The 24,758-nt window shown below is 41.4% G+C and overlaps 1 protein-coding gene across 1 annotated transcript in view; it reads right to left on the bottom strand.

Annotated features, from left to right (window-relative positions):
- The window catches only part of TTC27 (tetratricopeptide repeat domain 27), a gene marked incomplete at its 5' end in the record, with an annotated part of 133,596 nt that overhangs the window by 11,528 nt on the left and 97,310 nt on the right, over nucleotides 1-24,758 (bottom strand). The window contains 5 exons of the mRNA XM_081940443.1: nucleotides 4,685-4,882; nucleotides 6,421-6,586; nucleotides 14,570-14,622; nucleotides 16,006-16,104; nucleotides 20,697-20,924. Coding sequence (XP_081796569.1) covers nucleotides 4,685-4,882; nucleotides 6,421-6,586; nucleotides 14,570-14,622; nucleotides 16,006-16,104; nucleotides 20,697-20,924 — 744 coding nt within the window. The remainder of the gene's footprint in view (nucleotides 1-4,684; nucleotides 4,883-6,420; nucleotides 6,587-14,569; nucleotides 14,623-16,005; nucleotides 16,105-20,696; nucleotides 20,925-24,758) is intronic.

Here is a 24,758-nt window from a genome sequence, read left to right as displayed (position 1 = left end):
ATATGATGCACTTATTATTTTTAAGAGGTTGTGTTATTCCCCTAGATATTTTAGCAAACCTACATTTTCAGTGTCAAAAAAAGGGGGCTAGGGGAGGAGTTCTCAAATTTTTAGCAGTTTTTATGAGTATATAGTGCAATTTTGAAGTTTTGTATTATTCTAAATTAAACTGGGGAACTGTTTATATTTGGGCCTGACAAGCTCTCTTTAGTCATCGTGAATTAGCAATATTAATTTATATTTTGTTGCTGGGATACTAGAACTCAACAGTTTAAAACAAAAAGACTGAAGTCACATCAAGGAAACGATTCATCTTGAATCTTGAGTTCTGAAGTGAGAAATTGGTGTTATTTATGCGAGATTTATGCAATTTGGGGGGAAAAAACAGAGAAAATAGATAGCCTCAGTGGAAAGTACATGGTTTAGCTATTGGTTTCCTTTGGCAGTGGATAAAGATGCTACAACATTTAATCAACATCACATCATAAGAACAAATGTGCATATTTCAACTTTTTCACTATTTCTTTATCTTGATTTATTCATTACTGCTTTAGAAAGCTTTCTAATTTTTTTATGGGCAATGTAAGGGCTACAACAAAAAGAAAACTAAAATTTTAAAAAAATCCTTATTCAGTGAATGGAGGTACTGTGGGGAACCAAGTTTGTGATTTACTGATTGAAGGATCTCTATTTCTGAAAGAAATAAAAACGACTGTTTTAAATTATTAAACATCTTAATAATTATTTTGGTTTTATGTCATGGAATATATGTATGAAAAGAATTCTGGAATGGGGTTACATTTATTTATTTATTTATTTATTTATTTATTTATTTATTTATTTATTTATTTATTATTTATTTATTTATTTATTTTTTATTTATTTATTAATTAATCTAATTTATATGCCGCACCCTCTCCACCAAGGGACTCGGGGCGGCGTACAATTTATTACACAACAAATAAATAACAAGGCAATGACAATTTTAGCAGTTTGGGATGCCACCATTAAGCATTGACTGTGTGGGCCATTAAGTAAGGACATCACCTGATCGTGACTTCTGACTTCCTGACACATTTCTCATTGACTTTGCTTGTGGGAAGCTGGAAGGGAATGTCGGAAATCGCAATCAGACAACCACAGATCATTGCGATGTCATAATCACAAGCTGGATGCCTGGATGGCAATCACATGACCAAAGGGATGCTGCAATGGTTGGAACTCCAAGGACCAGTTATAAGTCCTCTTTGTCCAGCACCACTGCAATTTGGAATAGTCGCTGAACTATAGTCACTGAACATAACCTGACTACCACCTGTAAAGTCTATTATAATATTTTTTAGTGCTGTATCCAAAGCTGAAGGCTAATCATATTGGAAATAGCTTCAGTAAAGCAATGGCATTATTGAATGCTCGCAAACACAAAGACAGGGAGACAGCTCAGTTGATAGGACATTAAAACATAATGTAGTTTCTATGCAAAAAATCAAGAATAAAACTTTGCTATTACAAAACACTCCTTCAATAGATTCAAGCTCACTATCTGATGTACTATTGAATATTTCTAGGTGACTTATATGTATACAAGATAGAAATAAACTTTGTTTCCATTCCCAGTCTCAGTTTCTGACCCAGGTAATATAGCAAGCATGAATAAAGAAAAATAAAGAAAAACTTACACATTTCGTTCTCAAATGGTAATTATGAGAATTCATGCTCAAGATTTGCAACCTGTTATTTTTATGCATTAGGTACATGGCCAATGTCAACTTTTAGGATGTCCACTCTTTGTTATGGTGGAGTCTACATTGTCACTGCAGATTATAGGGGTTTACTACTAGTCCTGTTCTTTGTGTTCTGTGCCTCCTTGCACAAATGTGAAAATAGTCCTAAGTACAAAAAACATTTTCACAAATCAAGTGTGGAGTCTTTTGTTGTTCTATATAATGGGCCCCCAAGAATTCACAAAAAGGAATGAATGATATATTGTCTGGGTCAATGGTTTCATTGATATTTAAGGAAGTATTGCCCAGCATAAACCCAAGATCATGAAACAAAATTTTGACAGTATTGCAGTTCTAAAATTATACATCCGAAGGAGAAGGTTTTTTGGAATCAAAGAGTTGAAATAGGCCATTTAGTCCATAAGAAAATTTCAATGCAAAAATAAAAATTAATTTACAAATAAAACATCTTACAAATGCCTATCAAGCCTCTGATTGAATGTCTCTCACTAAGAGAACCCATTAGCCCAGAAAATGAATGTTAATCAGTTATAGGAAAGATAAAACTATAAACCATTATGTCTGTCCACTTGCGGGAACAACATCTGCCAACAAAATGGATGACTTCTCCTGCTGTTTGCAACATATACCTAAATCTTCTCCAGATGGTTGGGAGATTTCTGGAGTTGATTTAGTGGATAATGGAGGATACAATGGTCGGGTAGGGAGAGAACAATGGAAAAATTATTTTATCCGTAGAAGTTCACTTGTGCAACATTGGAAACAGGCCACAAGCAGGAACACTCCTTGTTTTAAAAGAATATTTATTATTTCCTCTCTTACATGGGGAAGTCTCTTCCAATGGCTTCAGCAATTCTGCGGTCTCAAATGTAGCTTAGGAATGCATTTAAAATGGGAGTGAAAGTGAAATTACAGAGAAACTATAATGAATTTCTAGATTAAGACGGTGCAAAAAATACCACCTAGTAACTTTATTTACTATGTCAGTGATGGTGACCCTTTTTGGCACCAAGTGGTCAAACCGGAACTGCAATACTGTCAGTGGTGGGTTGCAGGCAATACGCCCCGGTAAGGGCATACCCGAGCCTGTCTGGAGCACCGGATACCGTTCCGGTATGGTGCTCCGGAGGGCCCACCTGCCCGCATGCCTTACCTGTCTTTAAACTCTTTAGCACTTCCACGCACGAGTGTACATAGCCTGTGTGATGCTCCGGAGAGCAGTTAGAGTGTCACGGAGGCTCAAGGAGGCGTCACTGGATGGTAAGATGCATGAGTGCACTGTGCAGGTGTGTACGCATGCTGCACGTGTTCATGTGGAGGACGCCGGACCCCACCACTGGTGCACATGCCCGAGAACCCACCACTGGTGCACATGCCCGAGCACCAGAAACCCAAAGACCAGCTGGCTGTCACACGCATGCTTGTTTTTTGGCTGTTTTCTAGGCTGTTTTCAGGCCATTTTTGGCCTGGAAAATAGCCTGTTTTTTGGCCCATTTTCAGGCCATTTTCCGGCGTCCGCAAATACTAGCTGGCCGGTACTCATGTGCATGCCAGAAACCAGAAGAGCAGCTGCCAACAGTGCGCATGTCCATAGAGAGGGCTCTGCATGCCACGTCTGGCATGCGTGCCATAGGTTTGGCTCAAGGTACTAGGTTATGAAGAAGGAGATGCTCAAGGTACTTGGTTACGAAGAAGGAGATGCTCTACAGTTTGAAAGGGAAACCAATCGGAATAATGAATAATTTTATTTTGCCTCGTTCAGATTGCAACCACCCAATTTTTGCCTAAAATCAGGACAATACATTTGTATGATTGCCATTAAGAGATGAGAAATTATACAGGGAGAAAAAATACCCTTTTCCTCATGGCAAGTATGTACTACCCTGTACCCCCAAGAAAAGACAAGACAAAGGAAATATAAATATATGATTGTAAGGGAGACAAAGTAATACAGTGAAGAAAGAATTGAAAAAAATTGCATAGTAAAACACATGCAAACCTTCCTTGTCTTTTTCTTTTTCCTGATTAAACTTGTCCATCTCCTACACAGGACTCCCACGTCTACCTAGCATTTCTAACGTTATTTATTATATTTCCTTTCTATTTTTTGCATCCTGCTAAGCATCCTCTTCTACTCACATGTCTGCTTATCACTCATTTTTCTTATCTTTGTTCTTTTTTTTTCTATAGTTTTCTCAGTCCTCTCCCTATATGGAGGAAGGGTGTCTCACACACTCATCAGAGAAAGGTACAGCTGCAGTACAATAGTTGTGTGTCGGTAATGCTGAAGGATCAGACTGACCTCATCAAAGGGGCTCAATAAACGATTCCATACTTGGGATTCTATTCGCTTTATACTAAATGGTAACAGTTTAATAATTGGAAACATTCTCTTCCGCCAAAGGCTGCTGCATTGAGATAATGATTCAGTTATTGGAATTCCAAAGGAAGACTGAAATGTATAAATCATTCTGCAGAAGACATATTGCTTAAAAGTAATATTTAACACTTAGGTACAGAACGCTAGAATGAAACATTTAAAAACTGGAGAGACCATTTCCTATGTCTAATAAATTCTGTAATTCTGTACTTAGTACGTCTAAATGAATAATTATCTTAAGCAAGTCTTGAATCATAAGAAATTATTAAATTCATCTCTGCCTGAATGTGTATTTTTCATGCAAGAGAGAAAAAAGTCTGTTATTTTATCTTGCTGCTCCCTTAATTGTTTTTCTCTTTCTATCAATCTTTAAAATAAGTAGCCTTGCTAATCAAGTTACCAAACAAAGAGCTGCTAATGGAATGTGAAATTCAAGCAAAGGATATTTCACGAACCAATCACATTCTCACAAAGGATACATCCAAAACCTTAATATCAGCATGAAAACACATGTGCATCTTTTCTGATATGAGAAGCATATTCTGCCATTAAGGCTTACCTTTTCTATGTCTTCATAGTTCTCATTCTGCCCATTTTCATAAAGCCTGGCATATAGTCTCCAGATTTCTCCATCATTTGTTACTCGAGAAGTCACTCTGCCAAAGAGGGCCTGCAGTTTTCCTTTTAATCCTTTGGCTGTCTCCCCATTTCGGTCACCTACTCCATCCATGACTACTTTTACCAGAATCTTAAGCACCTTAAAGAGAAGTAAATTGTTAGTTATAGTTTGACTCCCATAAAGTCGAGTGGAGTTTCCAAAATGTTTGTTAATACATCATTCAATTGATCAGAGCTGGAATTAATATCTTAAATTACTGGATTAATATATTAAACTACCCTGTTTCCCCAAAAATAAGCCCAATCGGGCTTTGGAGCACATGTGCTAAAATAAACCCTCCCCGAAAATAAGCCCTCCCTGAAAATATTTAACCACATGCACAGCCGGTCCCTGCCATTTCCTCTGGTTGTTTGCCGCGCAAACAACACAAGGTGAGGAGGTGAGGCCGGATGGGGGGACATGCCTCATGCCCCCCATGCCCTAACCTAACAGCTATTCCGGCAATCCTAGCCACTGCGCCCATGCTGTCACACTAATGGCTACTGCAAAAAGAGCGGCAGGCCAACCGCTTATTTCGGGGTTCAAAAGAAAATAAGACCCTTTCTTAATTTCGGGGAACCACGGTAGCAATCTAGTTGCAGACAGCACAAGATGTTATAATTGCATAAGAGCATTATCTAATTATTTCCTCTGAAGTTGCTAGATGAATATTAAAACTACTATAGTTATAAAACAAAGGAGCTATCTCCTTAGCGGCTGTATTTAACAATATTCATTTAAATCGGAATTCCATGTGTCTCTTTGAGGTAATATCAACATCACAAAAATATCAAACTGTATCATAGCACAATTGCTCCTTCCTTTGACTTTCCAACATATTACTGCAGAATAGTTTCTGCAATATTAACATCCCACATTCCCTTCACAAATATACTTTTTTTTTACCTTTGCACTAGAAAAGACAAAATCAGTATGGAATCTGGAATGCTATCTATCCATTATGAATGGGGGTGGGAGGACCAAGTACTAGCTTGGCTGATTTCCATCCCCTCCAATGCCTGTACTGTCTAAAGGAATACACACACACATACACACACACACACACACACACACATACACACACACAGGGTGCTGTAAAACATCCACTTCACATCTGGTTACTCATGAGCCTCTTCAGGGGTTCTTGACATGATGCTACAAAGTGCATGATGCTACAAAGATAGAAGCTGAGGACATTATATGCATTTGAGGTGACAGGCCAGAGGAATTCTTGGGTACTACACTGTTAATTTTCAGGCCACAGGGCTAAAGGCTCCCCAAAGAAGGCAAATGCTAAGAAAAGTACAAAGAAAGTACAAGACATTTTTTTTTGCAATTGTGGTGATTAGTGTAGCTCACAAGTATATGTGTTTTCTGAAGAAAGAAAGGCTAAACTGGATAAGGCTGCTACTTCCTCCCATCAGAACTGACGGGAGAGGTATCCACTGCTTATGCTGTTGAAAAGGATCATTTTACTAGGTCTTGATGCAGCTTGAAAGAGTTATATTTTTAATTACTTTCTAATAAATTCTAAAACAGGCAACTTAAGATACTTACCATGCTTTAAGTTATTATTCTTCATAATGAATCACATTGTTTAAAATTAGACACGTGAATAAAAAGGATGGGCGTCGTACCTGGACATCTTTATACTTTTCTTTTAAGTCCATAAGCCTGTGATAAGCTTTAATGGCTTCTGAAAATTCTCCAATATCTGTACTGGTTAGAATGTAATTTTCCCAAATCTGCCAATGCTCATAATTACACTTGAGAGCTTCCTGAAGAGTCCGGAATGCTTTAATTCTAGTTTAAAAAAAACAAAGAAAAAATAGCAAGCATCAATTAATTATAAAATGGGCACACTTTGTTTTTCCATTAAAGGCTTCCCCATTTGTTCATTTAGAAGCTTTTTATTTTCTTGTCATATTGAAAAGAAAAGTGGTGAACAAAACTTCTTACTTTGCCACAAAGCCATCATTAACTGGGAGGGGGGACTTTTATATATAATCACAGTGATGTGAGAAATACTTCCTCTAGTGAGATCCAATATAGTTGATGAAGCATATCAACAAAATCATTTAGGTGTACATAATGGAAGACATAATAACTGAACTCCCTCATATTGTGGGATCATTCATATTAAGAACAGGTGACCCACATCTGCCTGTGAAGGCTCTAACACCTCAGAGGAAAACAACATGATATCAAATTTGTTCTTTGTCAAATGGAAGGATATTGAATAGAAATGGAAACCAGACTCCTAGCCCAAAAGAGAGGACCACCTCAACAAGATGTTCTGTATAATTTTGGGGGAGAGAAAAAGGCACAAAAGCGTGAACATTGATTTCCCTAATACATAGTCACTGGAATTCTTTCACAATGGTTTAAACCTTTCTAAGATGAATACTTGTCAGAACTTCCTGGGTTATTGTGCATCAACTTAATTTGTTTCTCCTCACTTAGCAAAGAGAAAGCCAACAACAGAGCCATTTTTTTTCTGGCCTAAAGACCCTAAAATCTTAATAAAGTACACTTCATCCTTGCCAAAAAGGAAACTAAACAAGCAACCAAATATAGTTACAAAACCAGAAAAAAATATTGTCCCAAATCATGCCATCCTGGAATTTGAGACTGAGTCTGGTTATGGTAGTTATGCTACTTGCCAAACCAGGAGACTATGAGTTCTAGGCCTCCTTAGGCATGAAATCCAGGTGGATGATTTTGAGCCAGTCACTCTCTCTCAAACCAACTCACCTCATGGGTTTGCTGTTATGTAGAAAATAGGAGGTATGCTTGCTGCCTTGAGTTAATCAAATATTGTTTTTAAGGCAGGAAATAAAAGAATAGCAACAATGATGATGATGAGACGATAATCATAATCATAGTCTTTTGAAACACATTGTAATTGAGTCATGGTCTTGTGGCATCTGAGTTGGTATTCAGCAGGTTCTGACCAGTTCTGGAGAACCGGTAGCGGAAATTTTTGAGTAGTTTGGAGAACTGGTAAACACCACCTCTGACTGGCCCCGCCCTCATCTATTCTCTGCCTCCCGAGTCCCAGCTGATCGGGAGGAAATGGGGATTTTGCAGTAACCTTCCCCTGGCGTGGGGTGGGAATGGAGATTTTACAGTATCCTTCCCCTGCCACATCCACCAAGCCACGCCCACCATGCCATGCCCATAGAACAGGTAGTAAAAAAATGTGAACCCCACCACTGATCTGAAGATCTGGAGCTGCAGCCGATGAACGTTTATCCTAACAACTGAGCTGAATATCAGATTCTCCCCAGTCATACTATCACAACTGGTTTGGACTGAGCAAATAGAGGCATTGGTTCAAAGATATCTAATGCTTACTTCTAAAGAGGCGATTAGCTGGAAAGTTTCTTTAGGCTATTTCTATATTAACACTGAAAGTTGCTGAAAAGGACATTTGTTTCAAGAGGACACTTGAGCATCTTGGAATCTCTTTGCATCTATTTTCTGTTCCTTGCAATCTCTGAGGCAACTGCATCTTTCAGTCTGCTTATTCCATAAATACGTCTAAAGACCTCTTGAACTTATTTATGGCTTTAGGTTCAATGCACCCTCTTAGCAATTTGTTTCCTGTGTATACAATACTTTGTAAGCTCCCTACTGGTTTTCTCATTTTTAGTTTCTTTTGAGAAAGCTGATAAATTGTTTTTCATGATGTAAAGGAAAAAAACGATAAAAAATACCCTCCAGATTGTTTTCTGAAGATGCATTCCTTTAAGCAGAAGATTAATGGGACACAGTCTAAGCAGCAAAAATTATCTTGACAAGTGAGTTATGTTTCTGAAAAACTGAAAGCCGTTTTATCAAGAAGATATCCAACAGAATTATTGTTACATAAATGAAACAACCATACAAAATTAAGATATCAAGTCCACTCATAAGATTTATGAAAGGTACATTTCTAGGAAAAGGAAAAGATAACTTAATATTGGACAGCCAATTTTCACAATGAATATTGGAACAGCACTGCAAATGCAAATCATTAGCCGTATCACCTGTTTTAAAGAAGATACAGTCTTGCTTTAGGACAGGATCCTGGTTTAAATAAGAATGGTGCTATGCATCTAAATATCAGTAGTAGTCTTCTCTTGCCAGCAGCGCATTATTTGAACTATTTCATAGCAAAAATAGGACCCTGAAGTACATATTAAACCTCAATAGCAAATAGTCAGATTAATCAGCTAACATGAAATGTACAGATAGTCCTCGACTTACAACAGTTCAGTTAGTGACTGTTTGAAGTTACAACAGCACTAAAAAAAGTGATTTAAGACTGTTTTGCACACTTATGACCATTGCAACATCCCCATGATAATATGATCAAAATTCAGATGCTTGGCAACTGGTTCATATTTATGATGGTTGCAGTGTCCCAGGGGTTATGCGATCATCTTTTGCGACCTTCTGACAAGCAAACCTAACAACTGTAGTGATTCACTTAACAACTGTAGCAAGATGGGGCAAAACCCACATAATTGTCTTGCTTAGGAACAGAAATTTTGGGTTCAATTGTGATCGTAAGTCGAGGACTACCTGCAATGACAATGATAATGATGTTCTCCAATACAACTAGAAGACGCATTGGCTCCAGATGTGCTGATATGACAAAACATTACTTCCAAATTGGTTATGGGTTGGAACTACGGGAACTCTAGTGCAACAAATCTGGAAGACACGATATGGGGTACAGTCCTGGATGTGAGTGCTTCTATAATACTTTGCTTCCCGGCCCTTTTTCCAGATTTATTGCACTAGAATTCCCATAGTTCCCACCCAAAACCAATTTGAAAGTAATGTTTTATCATATCAGCACATCTGGAGCTAATGCCTCTTCTAGCTGTATTGTATGTATGCGATGTATATACGTATGTGTGTGTATATACCCTGTTTCCCTGAAAATAAGACCTCCCTGGATAATAAGCCCAATCGGGCTTTTGAGCGCATGCGTTAAAATGGGCGTTGGTTCTTAACTGATATGCTCATTTTCTGTTGAAGTGGAGACAGCAGCCAGACTGGGTATGCTCCGTCCAGTAACCAATTGGGCTGAGTCTACACTTATGACGTCATCGGGCCCTTATGGCTCCTCCCCAGGTTCAGATGAAGGAAACTGTAGACTCAAGTGAGAATTGTGAAAAAAAATAATCCATAATGTCTGTTCCTCCCTCCTCCGCACAAAAAGGTGATAATGTGTGACTCGCCCCAGGGTGGGTCTGGCTGCTGTCTCCACTTCAACAGAAAATGAGCGTATCAGGTAAGAACCAACACCCATTTTCCTGTGATCGTGGAGACAGTAGCCAGTCTGGGACGTACCAAAGACTGGGCTGTCCACTAGGGTGGGAATACGAAAGAAGATCCGTTAGGGCACAAGCACTTGTTGCAGCACCCTGTGCCCAAAGCATACTTGTCCAACTTGTAATGACGTATGAAGACCGTGGGAGACGCCCAGGTGGCTGTCCGGCAGACTTCTTCCAACGTGGCTTGCGTGGATCAAGCCACAGATGTCGCAGCATTGCGTGTAGAATGAGCTGTAATGTTTAGAGGAACCTGTAATGACTGAAGTTCATAAGACAGTTTAATACAGGCCCTGATCCAGCGCCCCAGACTAGACGATGAAGCCTTGGCACCCAAGGCGGTCTGGTGAAAAGAGACGAAAAGAGCTTCCGAGTGGCGGAACGAAGCGGTGAGGTCGATGTAGATCTTGAGGGCCCGACGTACGTCAAGAGTGTGCCACTTACGTTACCTCTCATGACGGGGAGATGGACAGAAATCAGGTAAGATTAACTCCTGACCTCTGTGGAAGCAGCTATTCACCTTCGGTATGAATGTCAGGTCCAGTCTCAAGACAACTCGGTCTGGATGGAACACGCATAAGTCCTGCTTGACTGAAAGGGCAGCCAAATCAGAAGTACTTCTGGCAGATGTTATAGCCACCAAAAAAAAAGTCTTAAAGGACAATAGTTTCAATGAAGTGGATCTCATAGGTTCAAAGGACGAGAAAGTCAGAGCCTCTAGGACACGAGGCAAGTCCCAAGTCGGATATCTATGGATGGCAGGAGGACGCAGATTGGATGCTCCACGGACAAATCTCTGGATCAAAGGATGAGATGGTAGCTGTTCGGATGCCAGACCGTCTAGGACAGAAGCCAAACAGTCACCTATCGCCGTAGCGTATTAGGGGTAAGTCCCTGATCAAGCGCCCTCTGCAAGAAGTCCAATATCTGTGGAATGGATGCTTTAAGTGGGTCGTCTGGTTGGAACACCACAGTGCAAAAGTCTGCCAAGTGGCATTATAAATGCGGTTAGTAGAGCTTCTGCATGATGCCTGAATGGTAGCAATGACATTGAGGGAGATGTTATCGGCTGTTAAGGCTTGGCACTCAATCGCCATGCGGTTAATTGCAGTCATTGGGTGTCGGGGGTGACAAACAGACCCTTGGTGGAGAGACAGGAGGGACCATGCAATGTGCCATGGAGTGGAAATTGACAGAGTCACTAGGTCAGCATACCAAGGCCGGCGTGGCCAATTTGGTGCTAGTAGCAATAGTTTCGCCTCCTGCTCCAACATTTTCCCAATTATTCTCTGAATGAGGGGAAGGGGCGGAAATGCATACAGGAGACCTTTGGGCCACTGGCACCTGAAGGCGTCTACTCCTTCTGCCATGGGGTCCATGAATCGCGAGTAATATCTGGGTACCTGGTTGTTGTCTGCCGTCGCAAACAGGTCTAGGACTGGGAGGCCGAATCGCAGTGTCAGTCAATGGAAGAGGTTCGGATGAATGCTCCACTCCGCCTGATCTATCGTTGTCCGGCTCAGCCAGTCTGCCTGGATGTTGGAGGCCCCCGAGATGTGCTCTGCCCTGAGAGATGAGAGGTGTGATTCCGCCCACCAGCACAACAAGTTGGACTCCTGCATTAGGGGCCAGAAACGTGTTCCCCCCGTTTGTTTCTGTGTGCCGAAAGGGCGACCTCCTATAGTAAGGAGCGCGCCGACTGTCCTGTTTCTTATAGATGGATGAAAGGACCTTGCGCTTGTCTTTAGATTCCGTGAGGTACAGATCCAAGGGGTTACCAAATAATTGGGTGCCACTGAAGGGAAAGGCTGCCAGGCGCCACTTGGACGGACATCCGCCTGCCATGGTTTGAGCAAAAGCAGACGTCTGGCCGTGACCGAAGAGGCCATGGCTTTAGAAGCGAACCTGGCAGCATTGAGGGAAGAATCAGCCGCAAATTCAATGGCTGCCCTAATCTTGTTGAGGTCCCTATGTGATCTAGTGTCAGTAGGAGCGATGTGCTCCTGAAGTTGTTCAATCCAAACCAGGGCTGCCCTGGAAAAAAAGGAAGTGGCCATAGAGGCCCTAACAGCCCAGGCCCCAGCCTGATAGTTTTTAACTAAGTTTGGTCTGACCTTTTCTCTTCAGGCTTGAGGACCTCCTCAGGGGCTCCAGAGACCACAGTAGGGGAAGTCAGAGCTGCAACCGGTGCATCCACTGGGGGAGTCTCAAAGAACTTGGTGAGTTCCGGAGCAATGTTGTAGAGACGTTTGTCGAGGTTGGTCGGCTGTGGGCCTGTCTCTGGAGACTCCCACTGCTTCTGGACGATGTTCAGGAAGATCTTGGGAACAGGGATCACCTCCTTTTCCACCGTAGGTTCAGTGAATGGGGTACTGGGGACCTCAGTTGAAGCTGGTTCTGTCGGTTTTTCCTGTGAAGTAGAAGCTGAAGCAGACGATGGTAAGTTAGCAGCTTTAATGGCTTTAAGTAGAGGGGACTTAAATCGATCAGTTTTGAATAATCCGGCAAAGGCCGGGGCATCTGGGGTGACAACTTTGTCATCAGACAGGTCTGAATCCCGCAGGACGTCTTGCTCCCTGCCAATTGAGGCCTGAGAAGTAGAGGCAGAGGGATCAGGTTGTTGAGCAGCAGCAGAAGATTTATGCTTATGGCCATGTGATAGAGCAGGTTCGGGTTGCTGTTGTAGACCAGCAGCCATGACCTGTTTAGTGGTTTCAGCAATGATGGTTGTCGTATCTGCAGGAGAGGTGTACATGGCTTGGAGGATCCCAGACCCTTGCACAACAGGAAGGGAAGCCTGTTCAAAGGTGTGCTTTCTATTGAGAGGGACATTAAAGAAATTCCCTCTGTTGTCAGGTTCCATAGAAGAGGAGGGCTCTGAAGAAGACAATTCCCCATCTGAATCAGCCAGGTAAGGGCAAGGGCCCATGGGAGGCAAGACAGGTGGAGCTGGGGAGGCAACTTGGAGATCCTTGGAAGGAGGGAGGGAGGGCTGGGCAGTTAGAGTTTGTTGTTGCTTTTGGGCCCTCTGAAATTCTTTCTCAAGGGCCTTCTCCCTGCGCTCTTCTGCCCTGGTAGTCGTTTTAGAGACCTTGGGGTTTATCTTGAGGAAGGGGCCTCTTTGGCTTGCCTATTCCTGCTGCTCTTTGCCACAACTGGATCAGCCATCTCCCCAGACATAAATCAACACCCCAATAAAGATAGGCAATGGTCTCACCCGTTTGCTGGCCAGGCGCTCCTGATCCGATCCACCTGGAATGATCCTGGGTCGCTGGGCAATCCAAACGGCTGCTGTAGAGTTCTCATCTTTTTTAAAGTGTCCAAAATAGCCAACTTTTTTTCTCTCTGAGGTTTTTCCAAGCCTCAAAATGGCCACTGCTATCTATGCAGGCTTTTCCGACCTGCAAAATGGCCGCTGACACTAAATGTGGCCAGGCGATCTGCAGAATGGCCACCAAATTCGCCTGGAACTGTTGCGCGCGAAATGGCTGGTCGCGCGTCCCTCCGAGTGCCCAGAGTCAAGAAGCGCAGCGGGGAAACAGCTGTGGAGCCGTAGCTCGTGAGCTGGCCGATCTGACTGCAAGGCAGGCTTCCTGAGTGAACTCGTGGCCGCAGGCAGTCAGACGCCTGAAGAGAGGCAGCCAGAAAGCAGTTTTGAATTTCCCTCCACATTAGTCAGAAGAAAAAAATTCAATTAAAAAGCCAATTCAAGGAAAAGAAATTGTAAAAAAATCTCCAATTAGTTATAAATGTAAAATTTGGAGGAGAGATCAATTCTCACAGCCAGTCCTGGTTGGACTGAGTCTGAAACTGGGGGGGAGCAACAAGGGCCCGATGACATCATAAGTGTAGACTTAGTCCAAATGGTTACTGGATGACCATACCCAGTTTAGCTGCTGTCTCCACGATCACAGGAAAATAAGCCCTCCCTCGAAAACAAGCCCTCCCCGAAAATATTGCAACACAGCAGCAGCCATGAACTTCACGCTCCTGAACTTCAAAAATAATAAGATCTCCCCAGAAATAAGCCACATGCTTATTTTGGGGTTCAAAAGAAAATAAGACCCTGTCTTATTTTCAGGAAAACACGGTATGTATAAGTATACGTATATAAAAAACATATGCCGAGTACAGATAGCCCCCCCACTACCAGCTTCACTGTGAACTTGAAATCCTAATTAATTGTACAAATTTTTTTACTGTAACATTTGTGAGTGCGGTGAGATCTAAAGAGTTGCTTTTCTTTCCAAAAGTTTTTTTTTCATGATATAATCTCTGACATTCTAATGATATTTATGGTGGGAGGCCAAATGAGAGAGCTTGGGTTTGTGGTGATAAAGAGGATTCTGAAGGCAGTGTGTTCAGAAGCTGAATGTTATTCCGGAAAGGCCAGAGTGAGAGGAAACCAGGGCTGTTTACTTTGGAAGGGAGAATTACAAAACCCCTTTGATGCACTTACTTCTGTTTCAATCTGATATATGCCGTAGATAGATTGTTCCAAGCCTCCGCATTCTATAGTCAGAATACACACACAAGTGTTAACATTAAACTATTACAAAAGGGATAAACATTTAAAAGCAAATACATAAGTACACTTTTCTCCACAAGCAATGCTGCTTGCTACTAGCTGATATTTATGCAAACACAAATATTGAATTTATACCATCCATTAATGTGCGCAAACCAACCATTTATAAGAGGAGAGTTTCAAGCATGTACCACTGACACCTGTTAGGATATGCAAAGCTCAAAGGAGGTTCTGATGAAAGCAACAGATGCTGCTAAAAGAACACCCCAACATAAGCAATGGCAATCTGGCCGCAGAATATTTTATCATCGTTTCTCAAATAATGATTTTGGAAAGTCTTTGTACAACTGAGACCTGGTAACATCTTACAAAATGGGGGGGGGGGGGAGGAGACTATTACCTAAGAATTATGGTGCAATATCATATTTCTTATTTAGAAAGAAAAAAGGCATTTAAAACCAAGGAAGAGCAAGCTTTCAAATGGTGAGCAGCATCATGAAATTTATAGAATTCTAGAATCAAACCGTAGGGAACAAAATATAAGAATAAAAAAAATAGGAATTTTAAAATATGTTTTTCAGTTTTAACGGGCAAAATCCCACATGAGAACACAAACCTTTTAAAAGGTTTGGCTACCCTGTAAGCATTTGGCACTTTTAAATTTGTCCATTACATAGGTGTACATGTATAACTGGTGAACTGAAACACATGTTGTACATGCATAAACAGTTCATGTGCACATAATTAGGGCACAGGTAATATACTCTGTAACAAATATGCACTATGTAGATGGGTAGGTACAGTGAAACCTGAAGAACTCAATTGATCTCTACAGATAGTCCTTGAGTTATGACCACAGTTGAGCCCCAAAGTGTGTTTTGCCCCATTTTACGACCTTTCTTGCCACAGCTGTTGAGTTAATCACTGAAGTTGGTAAGTTAGTAACACTTGTTAAGTGAATCTGGCTTCCCCACTGATTCTGTTGGTCAGAAAATTACAAAAAATAATCACATGACCCCAGGAGACTGCAAACATCATAAACGTGAGCCAGTTGCCAAGCATCTGAAGTAACCACGGGAATGCTGCAATGATTGTACATGTGAAAAACGATCATAAGTCATTATTTTCACCGCCATTGTAACTTCAAATGGTCACTAAACGAATGGTTGTAAGTCGAGGACCATCTCTATAACCATTCCTCCATGGTTAACTGCTGCTTTTTTTTTCTGCAGTGAACCTTTTTTTAACTCTCAAACTCATACAGGGATCCACCAACTTTACATATTGCATGAAAAGTAGGAAATGATAATAAAAGGCTATTCAAAAAGGCTAATCAAAGCACACCTGTTTTTCCTTCATTTACTTACATCAGGTTCCAACATCACACAGCGCTGAAAAGCCCGGGAAGCACCTTCATAGTCTTCCAGTGCTAAATAGGCACAACCTAAGGAAAACCACACCCCCAACTGAAAGAGAAATAAAACAAAATGGATCAAAAAAGCATTTTCCAACTTAACATCTCCCTGCCTCGTGTGTAGACTCCAAGATAGCTAGGACCATATTGACTAAGAATTACGGAAGTGAAATGGGGAGGACTAAGAAACTGTAGGACATTATTTCTCAACCACCTTAAAATCAACTCCCAGAATTCCCCATGCTGCCAAGTTGCCAAAATTGAGATAGACTGCTGTAGGATAACAGTGGCAACTAAATTTTGATATAAACCGAGCAGGGACATGTTCTAAAGAGGTAACTGGATATCTTTCCTGTTCTCTTCTCCCAGATCATTATCCTGATGAAAAGATGCTGCAACTCAAGAGCACAATGATTTGGTAAACTTCAGCTGGCTCTAGAAGTTTAGGTTTGTTTTCTCTTCATAACAGATAGCAAATATTTATACAAGCAAGATCAGGCCGATCTTGTTTGGGCTCACAAGCTAAAAGGACAAAAGCTGAGGAGGAAAAATTCTCCTCAGTCATTTATTTGTAAGTAAGGGATGGATGGCATAAACCTTCAAGGCAAGTCGGTAGCTATATAACTATTCAACCCCTTCAAGGAAATCAGCAGCTACATAATTGTTGAAACAAATAGGTTGGGAGAAAAGTGACTAGCATTTAAACCTGGGGGCCAATGTACACAGGAGGCAGGATATCTTACTTTGTTGTGCCTAATTTGGAATGAGGAGGAGGCACAAAGTTTAACACTATACTTGGTGCAAAGTCTTGGTGCAAAGTCTTGACAACTGGTCCTGGTTAATTCTTGGATGGGCAACTATTCAAGCAATACTAAGGCTAGAGTAAGAAGTGACAAAACATGCCAGAAGAGGCCTTACACTTAACCAAGAAAATTGTTCGGAATTATCCATGAAGTCATCAGGGGTTAACCATGAGTCAAGTCACATTACCTTACTTTTCTGTAAACATAAATTCAAATAGTCCCTGTATTTTTTTATTTTTCTTAATTTATATATTTTCATGTTTATATTTTATCTTTGTTACAAACTCTACGTGTGTGTGTGCGCGCACGCGAGCGCTCCTTGTATAATGTACATGATATCATAGCATGTTTGGAAATAAAATGGACCCTGTAAATCGGATATAAACAAATTGAGAACATTTAATTTTGTAACTTCAAAGGAATTTGTAGTCTCACTAAGTAACTATCCAGGTTTATTTTTAAAGTCATATACTTGGGCACAAATGGGTCCATTAAAAAGACGCCCCCTGCACTTCCTCATTCCTTGAGAATGACTTAATGTAGATTTCCCCATTGGACAAAAAAACCCTATTTGAAGCATAAATTTCTAGATGCAGAGCTGGGTTCCCCAGAAGGGAACATTACACATATTTTCAATTTCAAGTTACATAATGAAAAGCCTAACATTTTATATGTAAGATGGCCTGGTTCAGCTATAACAACCGGGATCCAATAAACCGGGAAAAGGCAGGTTTCAGGTTAGCCAGATCCACCAATATCTAGATGATTCTTGAGTCAATTGCACAAACATGCATTTAAAATTAGAAGTGCTCTGGTTCCAGAAGCTTGCTCTAAAAAACCAGAACTTCAATGGCACTTTTGGGAAAGCATTATACTTTTCTTCAGCAATTTAATTTAGAACAAAATGATGTTATCTTGCCATTATTGTGAAGCTATTTAGAATTTTTAAAAAGACCCTTTACAGTAATATCTATTGGAAATCATACAGAAATAAACCAGAAATTTCCAATCTACTCTCTGCAATAAAACATCACATATAAGCCATGGAACAAGTGTGTGTTAGCCAGTTCCCTCTCCATCCCTCTTTTCATCTTCCTACTGGCTATGTCAGCTTTTAAAGTCATTGCTTCTTATAATCTACACTATAAAGCTATGTTATGGCATCCTTTCACATGAAGAAATTAAACAATGAAATCCTATAGTAATTCATGGTAATTATCATGGAATTGGACTGATGCCCTAGGGCCGTGAAAGAGAACCTGTGGTATGCAGCGCGCTCTCTGTGGGCACACAAGCTTTCACGCTAGTTCAGCTCCACCGTGCATTAACATGCACCTCCCGCTGGCCAGTCGGTCATCAGATCTCTGCTGTGCATGCGGGGGGGCACATGCGCATGGGAGGGGGGCACATGCGCATGCGAGGCATATGCATGGGGCCCGTGCACACATTGCATTTTGGAGGTTCGGGCGTGCATGAGCACTTTGGGCACTTAGTCTGGAAAAGATTAGCCACCACTGCCCTAGGGTCTGCACCAGTGGTGGGTTGCAGGTGGTACGCCCCGGTACGGGCGTATCGGAGCCTGCCCAGAGCATCGGATACCGTTCCGGTACGATGCTCCAGAGGGCCCACCTGCCCGCCTAAGCTTCTTACCAGTCTTTTAAGTCTTTGGGGCTTCCGCGCACGTCGCATACAGCACCTGCGCGACACTCCACTGAGCAGCTGGAGCATCATGGAAGCTCACGGAGGCGGTAAGATGTCCATGTGGATGTCGCCGGGCCCATTCGAACCGTACTGGTTGGAACAGGATCCGGAACCCACCACTGGTCTGCACCTTACCTTTGTAGATTGTAATATGAATCTAAATAAAAAATAAATTTCTTGAGATGTTCAAAATTATACCACTGAAAAATTAAGAGGGGGGGGGAAAGAGAGAGAGAGAGAGAGAGAGAGAGAGAGAGAGAGAGAGAGAGAGAGAGAGAGAGAGAGAGAGAGAGAGAGAGAGAGAGAGAGAGAATGAATACAGGTATCAGTGATGATTTAATCACTCCATGGAACCACCTAACTATTCTTTTTAAAGGATTAGGTGTTATATGGAGTGCATCATCCCAGATTACTAGCCATGCCAGGTAGCACTGATGTAAACTATAAAGCAGTAACGTCTGTAGGATTCCTCTCATTCTACAATATGGGACTAGTTGCTTGTGGATTTATACCACTTTTTTTACTCCTGAACTGATCTCAGCATCCATCAGAAGGGAGCTTGTTTCAATCACCTTAATTACAAAACAGACAACTGACTTTTCTCAGGCTGTTTTATTTGGAAATGGAATCCAGATTAAAGGGCAATGCTTTTCTTTTCTTTTTTCTGCACTTTCTATCTTCTTAGAAGAGACAGGATTAGAGTAATTTTATAGAAATATGGGCGTTTTTCCCATGATAAAAAGGGTATGCCACAGAACTGCAGGAAATGTGTTTAAGTTATCTTTGCACATTTCAGAAGGAGGCCTTAGAGAGGGCCAACAGAGAGAGAATTGCAGAAGAATATCAGAGTGAGAGAAGCCATAAGTTCCGGAGGCAATTATGGAATGGGATCTGCTAACTCACTCAGAGTTGTGAAAAACCAGAGGCCTTTCATAACCACAACTTTTACAGAAAGGGTTCTGTTAGCAAGCTTTTCCCCTGAATCTCAACAGCCATCATGAGATGTTAATGTGTTTGTGAAAAAACATGTCTTAATACTAAGATCCTCATAAAAATAGAATTATTAATTAGTCATCATTAATTATTAATTAAAGCTCTCTCCAAAAGCTCTCGATCCTGCTTTTCAGACTGGGAGCTACTTTAAGAAGATGGCATTAACAGCTTGCTTGCTTATTTATTTATTTATTTATTTACTTATTTATTTACTTATTTTCTGTCTGTCTGTCTGTCTGTCTATCTATCATCTATCTATCTATCTATCTATCTATCTATCTATCTATCTATCTATCTATCTATCAATCAATCAATCAATTTATATTTCTGCCTACTCACTCATGGAGAGTCAAGAAAGTTTACAGGAAATAAAAAATTAAAATAAAAAAAATAAAGTAAGCCCTCCAATTCCCCCACCCTGGCAAAAAGCATACACCAGCCATTTAATGGGCTCCATCCCGCTCTGCATTCCCCAGGCCCACTAGCAGAACCACATTTTCAGAGCCTTCCGAAAGGGTGTCAGAGTGGGGGGGGGGGGCTGTCTAATTTCCGGAGGGATGATGTTCCAAAGGGAGGGAGCCACCACGGAGAAGGCTCTTTTTCTGGGTCCCGCCAGATATATCTCCTTAGGGGACAAGGATGTTGTTTCTTGCAACATTCCTTCCCCCCCCCCCCCAATCTTCTGCCCACAAAGGCAAGTGGCAGTTGTATTCTCAACATACTTTTCTGTATTTTTAGTCTTAAAATGCTGTCAAGGCACACCTGTCTCTCACCTTCAAGGAGGTACAGGGGAAGAAGGTAGAGGAGGTCCTTTCCTAAATGGTCCCCCAGGGGACAGTGAGGAAATAAAGGCTGAGAAAAGATATTCAGATGCTACAGTGCAAGAGAATGGCAAACTCTGAACTGAATGCTTTGAGTTCAGAACTGAAGGAACAGCATCAAAATTTAATGTTTTCATCAAAAATGTTTGAGGATGTTATCTACTGAAAAGGGGGCGATGATCCTGGCACTTATGCTTTTTTCTTTACAAAATGTATGACACCTGAACTCCATGAACGGAAGAAATTCTGTGTTACGGAGCTTCAGTAATCAGGCAGAGTATTTATGAAACCAAGCTATAAATTGTTAAGGAGTTGAAGTTGCTTACCTGCATTGGGTTAATCTTTACTGAATGCTCAAAGCACTCTATGCATTCTCTGAAATTCCGGTTGCGAAGGTAAAGGAGGCCCTTTGAGCGCTGAGCCCTGGCACTGCGGTGATTGGACAGTTCCCAAGCTTTGTCATAGTATGAATGATCTTTAAGAACATCTCCAAGCAGGCAGTATAATCCTACTGTCTCTTTCTTCTCTAGCTCCTGTCTTAAAATTTCTTCTGCCTATGGAGAAAAAAAAAGTAAACAGGGAATGGAAGAAGAAATGGAAGGAGGAACCTAGAATTCAGGCACTGCTAGCATTCTACTGTTAGCCACAAATGTAATTTATTTCAATTTTCTACAAGATCTTAGACGGGAAAGGCCAGAAACTGTTGCAGAAGACAGTGCTTATCTTACCTCTCCTGGCACCCATTTAAAGTTGCTGACGCTGTTTAGTAATCGTTCCACTTTCAAGTCACTATTGAAAATCTAACCACTGAAATGAAGTTACAAATAAAATGACTTACAAGAGTCTTACTAGGAGGAATTGGGGCAGCACCTTCAGACGCATGACTTACTCTCCCTTTGTAGGTATCAACAGTACTTCGTATTAGCTTTGAATCCATTATATCATTATGGTATTACAGGTCTTATTTTCTTTTGACCCCTGAAATAAATACTTGTCTTTATTTTGGGGGAGGTCTTATTATTTTTGCGGTGCAGGAAGCAGCAAGTGTGGTCACCTCATGCTGCTGCTGTATTGAATGTCGCTGGGCCTGTCCCTCTTTTTGCAGTGGCCAATAGCATGACAGAAGGGTGGCCATTAGGTAAGGACGTGTGGGGTTCATGGGGCATGTTTCCCCCTCCCTTTCCTCCCCCCATGTCGTCTCCTCACCTCATGTTGTTTGTGCGGCAAGCAACCAGAGGAAATGGCGGGAGCGGCTGTGCACACGTTTAAATATTTTCAGGGAGGGCATATTTTTGGGGGAGGGCTTATTTTAGCGCATGCACTCAAAAGCCCGATTGGGCTTATTTTCCAGGGAGGTCTTATTTTCAGGGAAACAGGGTGGTATCTGTAACTGTTAGACTCTATCTTAGTTATATTGTCCCTTAATAAGGTGGGTTTCAGAAATGTGCTGGCCCTAAAATACATTTTGCAACTACGACAACTCGGGAAGAAAAACAAGCAGAGAACGGGATGCAAACCTTACAAAATAAACAGAAGGATTATTAAAGATGAAAACTGCACCATCTGCACCAGACTTACTTGTCAGGAAGAATTATTAAGCTTTGCAATCGAAAGAAAGAAAGAAAGAAAAAAGAAAGAAAGAAAGAAAGAAAGAAAGAATGAAAGAAAGAAACCCCAGCATGCTAGTCCTGTGAAGAATTTAAAAATCTACAGATACTCTTTTGTTTTCTTGTTTTCTCTTCTGCTTCAGAGCCACAGTCTGCACTGTAAATAAACATTTCAGAGGTAAAAAAAAAAGTGCACTGGGAGCTGCTTCTTTACCCCATCTTTGCAAAACGCTTTCATATTTAGGTCAGTGTATTTTAGAAGAGCCGGCCAGCACAGTAATAACATTTTATGTTCAGATTCACAAAACTACATTTTCTAAGCTGACCTGGAACGGAAGCTGCAGTGAATTCATTACCAATTCCAAAGGGGGAAAAAAAATAGGATACAGCTCAGTGGTACAGCTAACAGGGATTGAGAAAATGTCGTCCTCTGTCTTGGCATCGCCAAGCAGAAAGTGATGAAAGCCAGAGTGAGCCCAACCAGAAAGAATTGGAAATTTACAAGATTATTTGGCAAGAGAAATAATCATTCTTTGGTAATATATTTGTTCAATACAACACAGGAACACATTCTCAAGTGGCTCAAAACCTTGCTAAGGTTGACTTGTTGAGTGATATAAAAGAAGGTAACTAAGCACTTGGGAAAATACAATTCTTCCTATATACATTTAAATTTGGATGGCACTAATTCAGCAGTTGCTCACTCATCTCCCTCAGTTTGCCACCCTCCTCTCTTCCCTGATGGACAGGTCAACGCTGCTTGTGACATACAATCAAGAAGGCCACCTTTAAAGCCCCACATAGCTTGGCACTAGAATACTTGCTGAAACAACTTCTCTCCCCATGTTCTGATTGTCCAAATTAGACATACTTTGGGAACCTATTTATGATACCCCACTCTCCCCAGTTAAATAACCGTTGTGAGAATACTTAAATGAATTTAACAACTACTTAGCAGTTTGCCATTGTTATTTTTTTCTTGAGAATATTATTTCAAGATAGCTGAAGAAGCTACTTGGATGAGAAGCGAAACATTTTCGAAGAAAAACCAGGAAGTCTGGTTGCCTCTTGAAAAAGGGACAACCATGACCTGGATGACTGAGAATCTCCATAGACATTATGAATGTGAGACTCTGTAACGGCTTCCACATACCTATCTATCATACCTATCTCACCTTACCTATGGCTTTTGATACCCTGCATAGCAGCTCTTGTCCTGGCAGTGCCAGGACTGAGGTGTAGTGGATGCCCCAGAAGCCGGCTCGGACAAGGAGGAAGAGCTGGCTTTAGGAACTTTGAACCAGGGTACTGAGGAGCATCTGGACTCTGAATCAAGTAGGGTTGGGCAAGAGGAGGAGGAGAGGACAGGAACCTCAGAAAGGCTGGAGGAGCGATCTAGCTGATACAGAGAGGGTTAGAGACAGAGCTACAGTCCAACCAGCTTGGAAGAGCTTGGTTAGAGACAGAGCTACAGTCCAACCAGCTTGGAAGACCAACCAGAAGCAAAGAGCGGAGAAGGGGCTCAGCTGCAGCCGGTCAGCAGGGATGAGGAGGAACTGCCTTCCCCATGGATCCCAGGGCATGCAGGACTGAGAGGACAGAGGTGCAATGGAGGTCAGCGAACCTACTCATGAGAAGGCAGCCTTGTTCCTCCTAATGAGCTCCACTCGCCGGTGGCTATTTAGCCCAGCATGCGGAGCAAAGTGATGTTGGAAACAATTCATCCTTTTTTTGCCATGTGTCTGAAATGCAATCGTGCCTCTTGCCTTTGGAATTAAGCCTTGACCCTGTGACTGGACTTTGGATTTTGCTTCTCATACTTGGGCTTTGGTTCCATGATTTGTGCTCAGACCGTGGACTTGGCTTGAGACTCTGAACCTGGTGGGTGACTTTAAGGATTTGCTCTGCTTCCAGGCCTCTACTTCAGCCATTTCTATTTCTAAGCAGTACATACTGAATTTATCCAAATAAAAAGAATTCCTAACAAATAGAAAATGCATAGGCTTCACGTTGACAGGATTTTCATGTTGTCTTTTTAACCCTTTCACAAACTTTTTGATGAAAGAACACCATAATTTTGCATTGACATGGATTCTTTTCTTCGTAATTACCATAGTTAGGAATTGCAAATAATGGCTACAGTACGTTAGGCAGACTTATATGGCTGTCAATAAGTATGTTCTTAAAACCAACAAGAATCACCCGATGTCTGAAGTATCGAAATGTACACTTTGGTGTTCCACATACCTAGTTGTTTGGAAAGCAAATTGGGTGGATATAGATGACATTGGATGGGTGCCTATGACTCCCTGTCTGGTTTCCAAGCAGTCTGCAGTTGGGGATTGTTGGGATGGGATGGGGTGTATTTTTCTGTAATGTTTTAAAGATCACAGAATATGGGTGTCTTCTTTTGCTGGTCTGCAACAGTCAGGATGTTACATCCTAAATATTTGTTAATTTCTCACCCAGCACAGTCTAGAAGGTTGGTAAAAGATGCTGGAGGAAGTGCTGTGTCTGGCAGCCCACACTAAACATTTGAAAGTGGTTTTTAGATTACTGTGGCACCACAGCACGGTCTAACTCTGACCAAATACCAGGGATAACATAGAGCCCTTATGGTTCTATGGTAACATTCCAACTATAGCACTGTTTAGAAATGGAATTTGAATCAGCAGTCCATTGGGAGCAATCGGGCAGGAGCGTTTTTCATATTCAGACTGCCTTTTTCATTTCACCGTTCCTTTCTATAGGAAACTTGGAAATACTGCAAATATATATCTT

Source organism: Natrix helvetica (genome assembly GCF_964273705.1).
Source record: "Natrix helvetica genome assembly, chromosome: 2".
Taxonomy (NCBI): domain Eukaryota; kingdom Metazoa; phylum Chordata; class Lepidosauria; order Squamata; family Natricidae; genus Natrix; species Natrix helvetica.
This window is presented reverse-complemented; position numbering and strand designations above follow the sequence as displayed.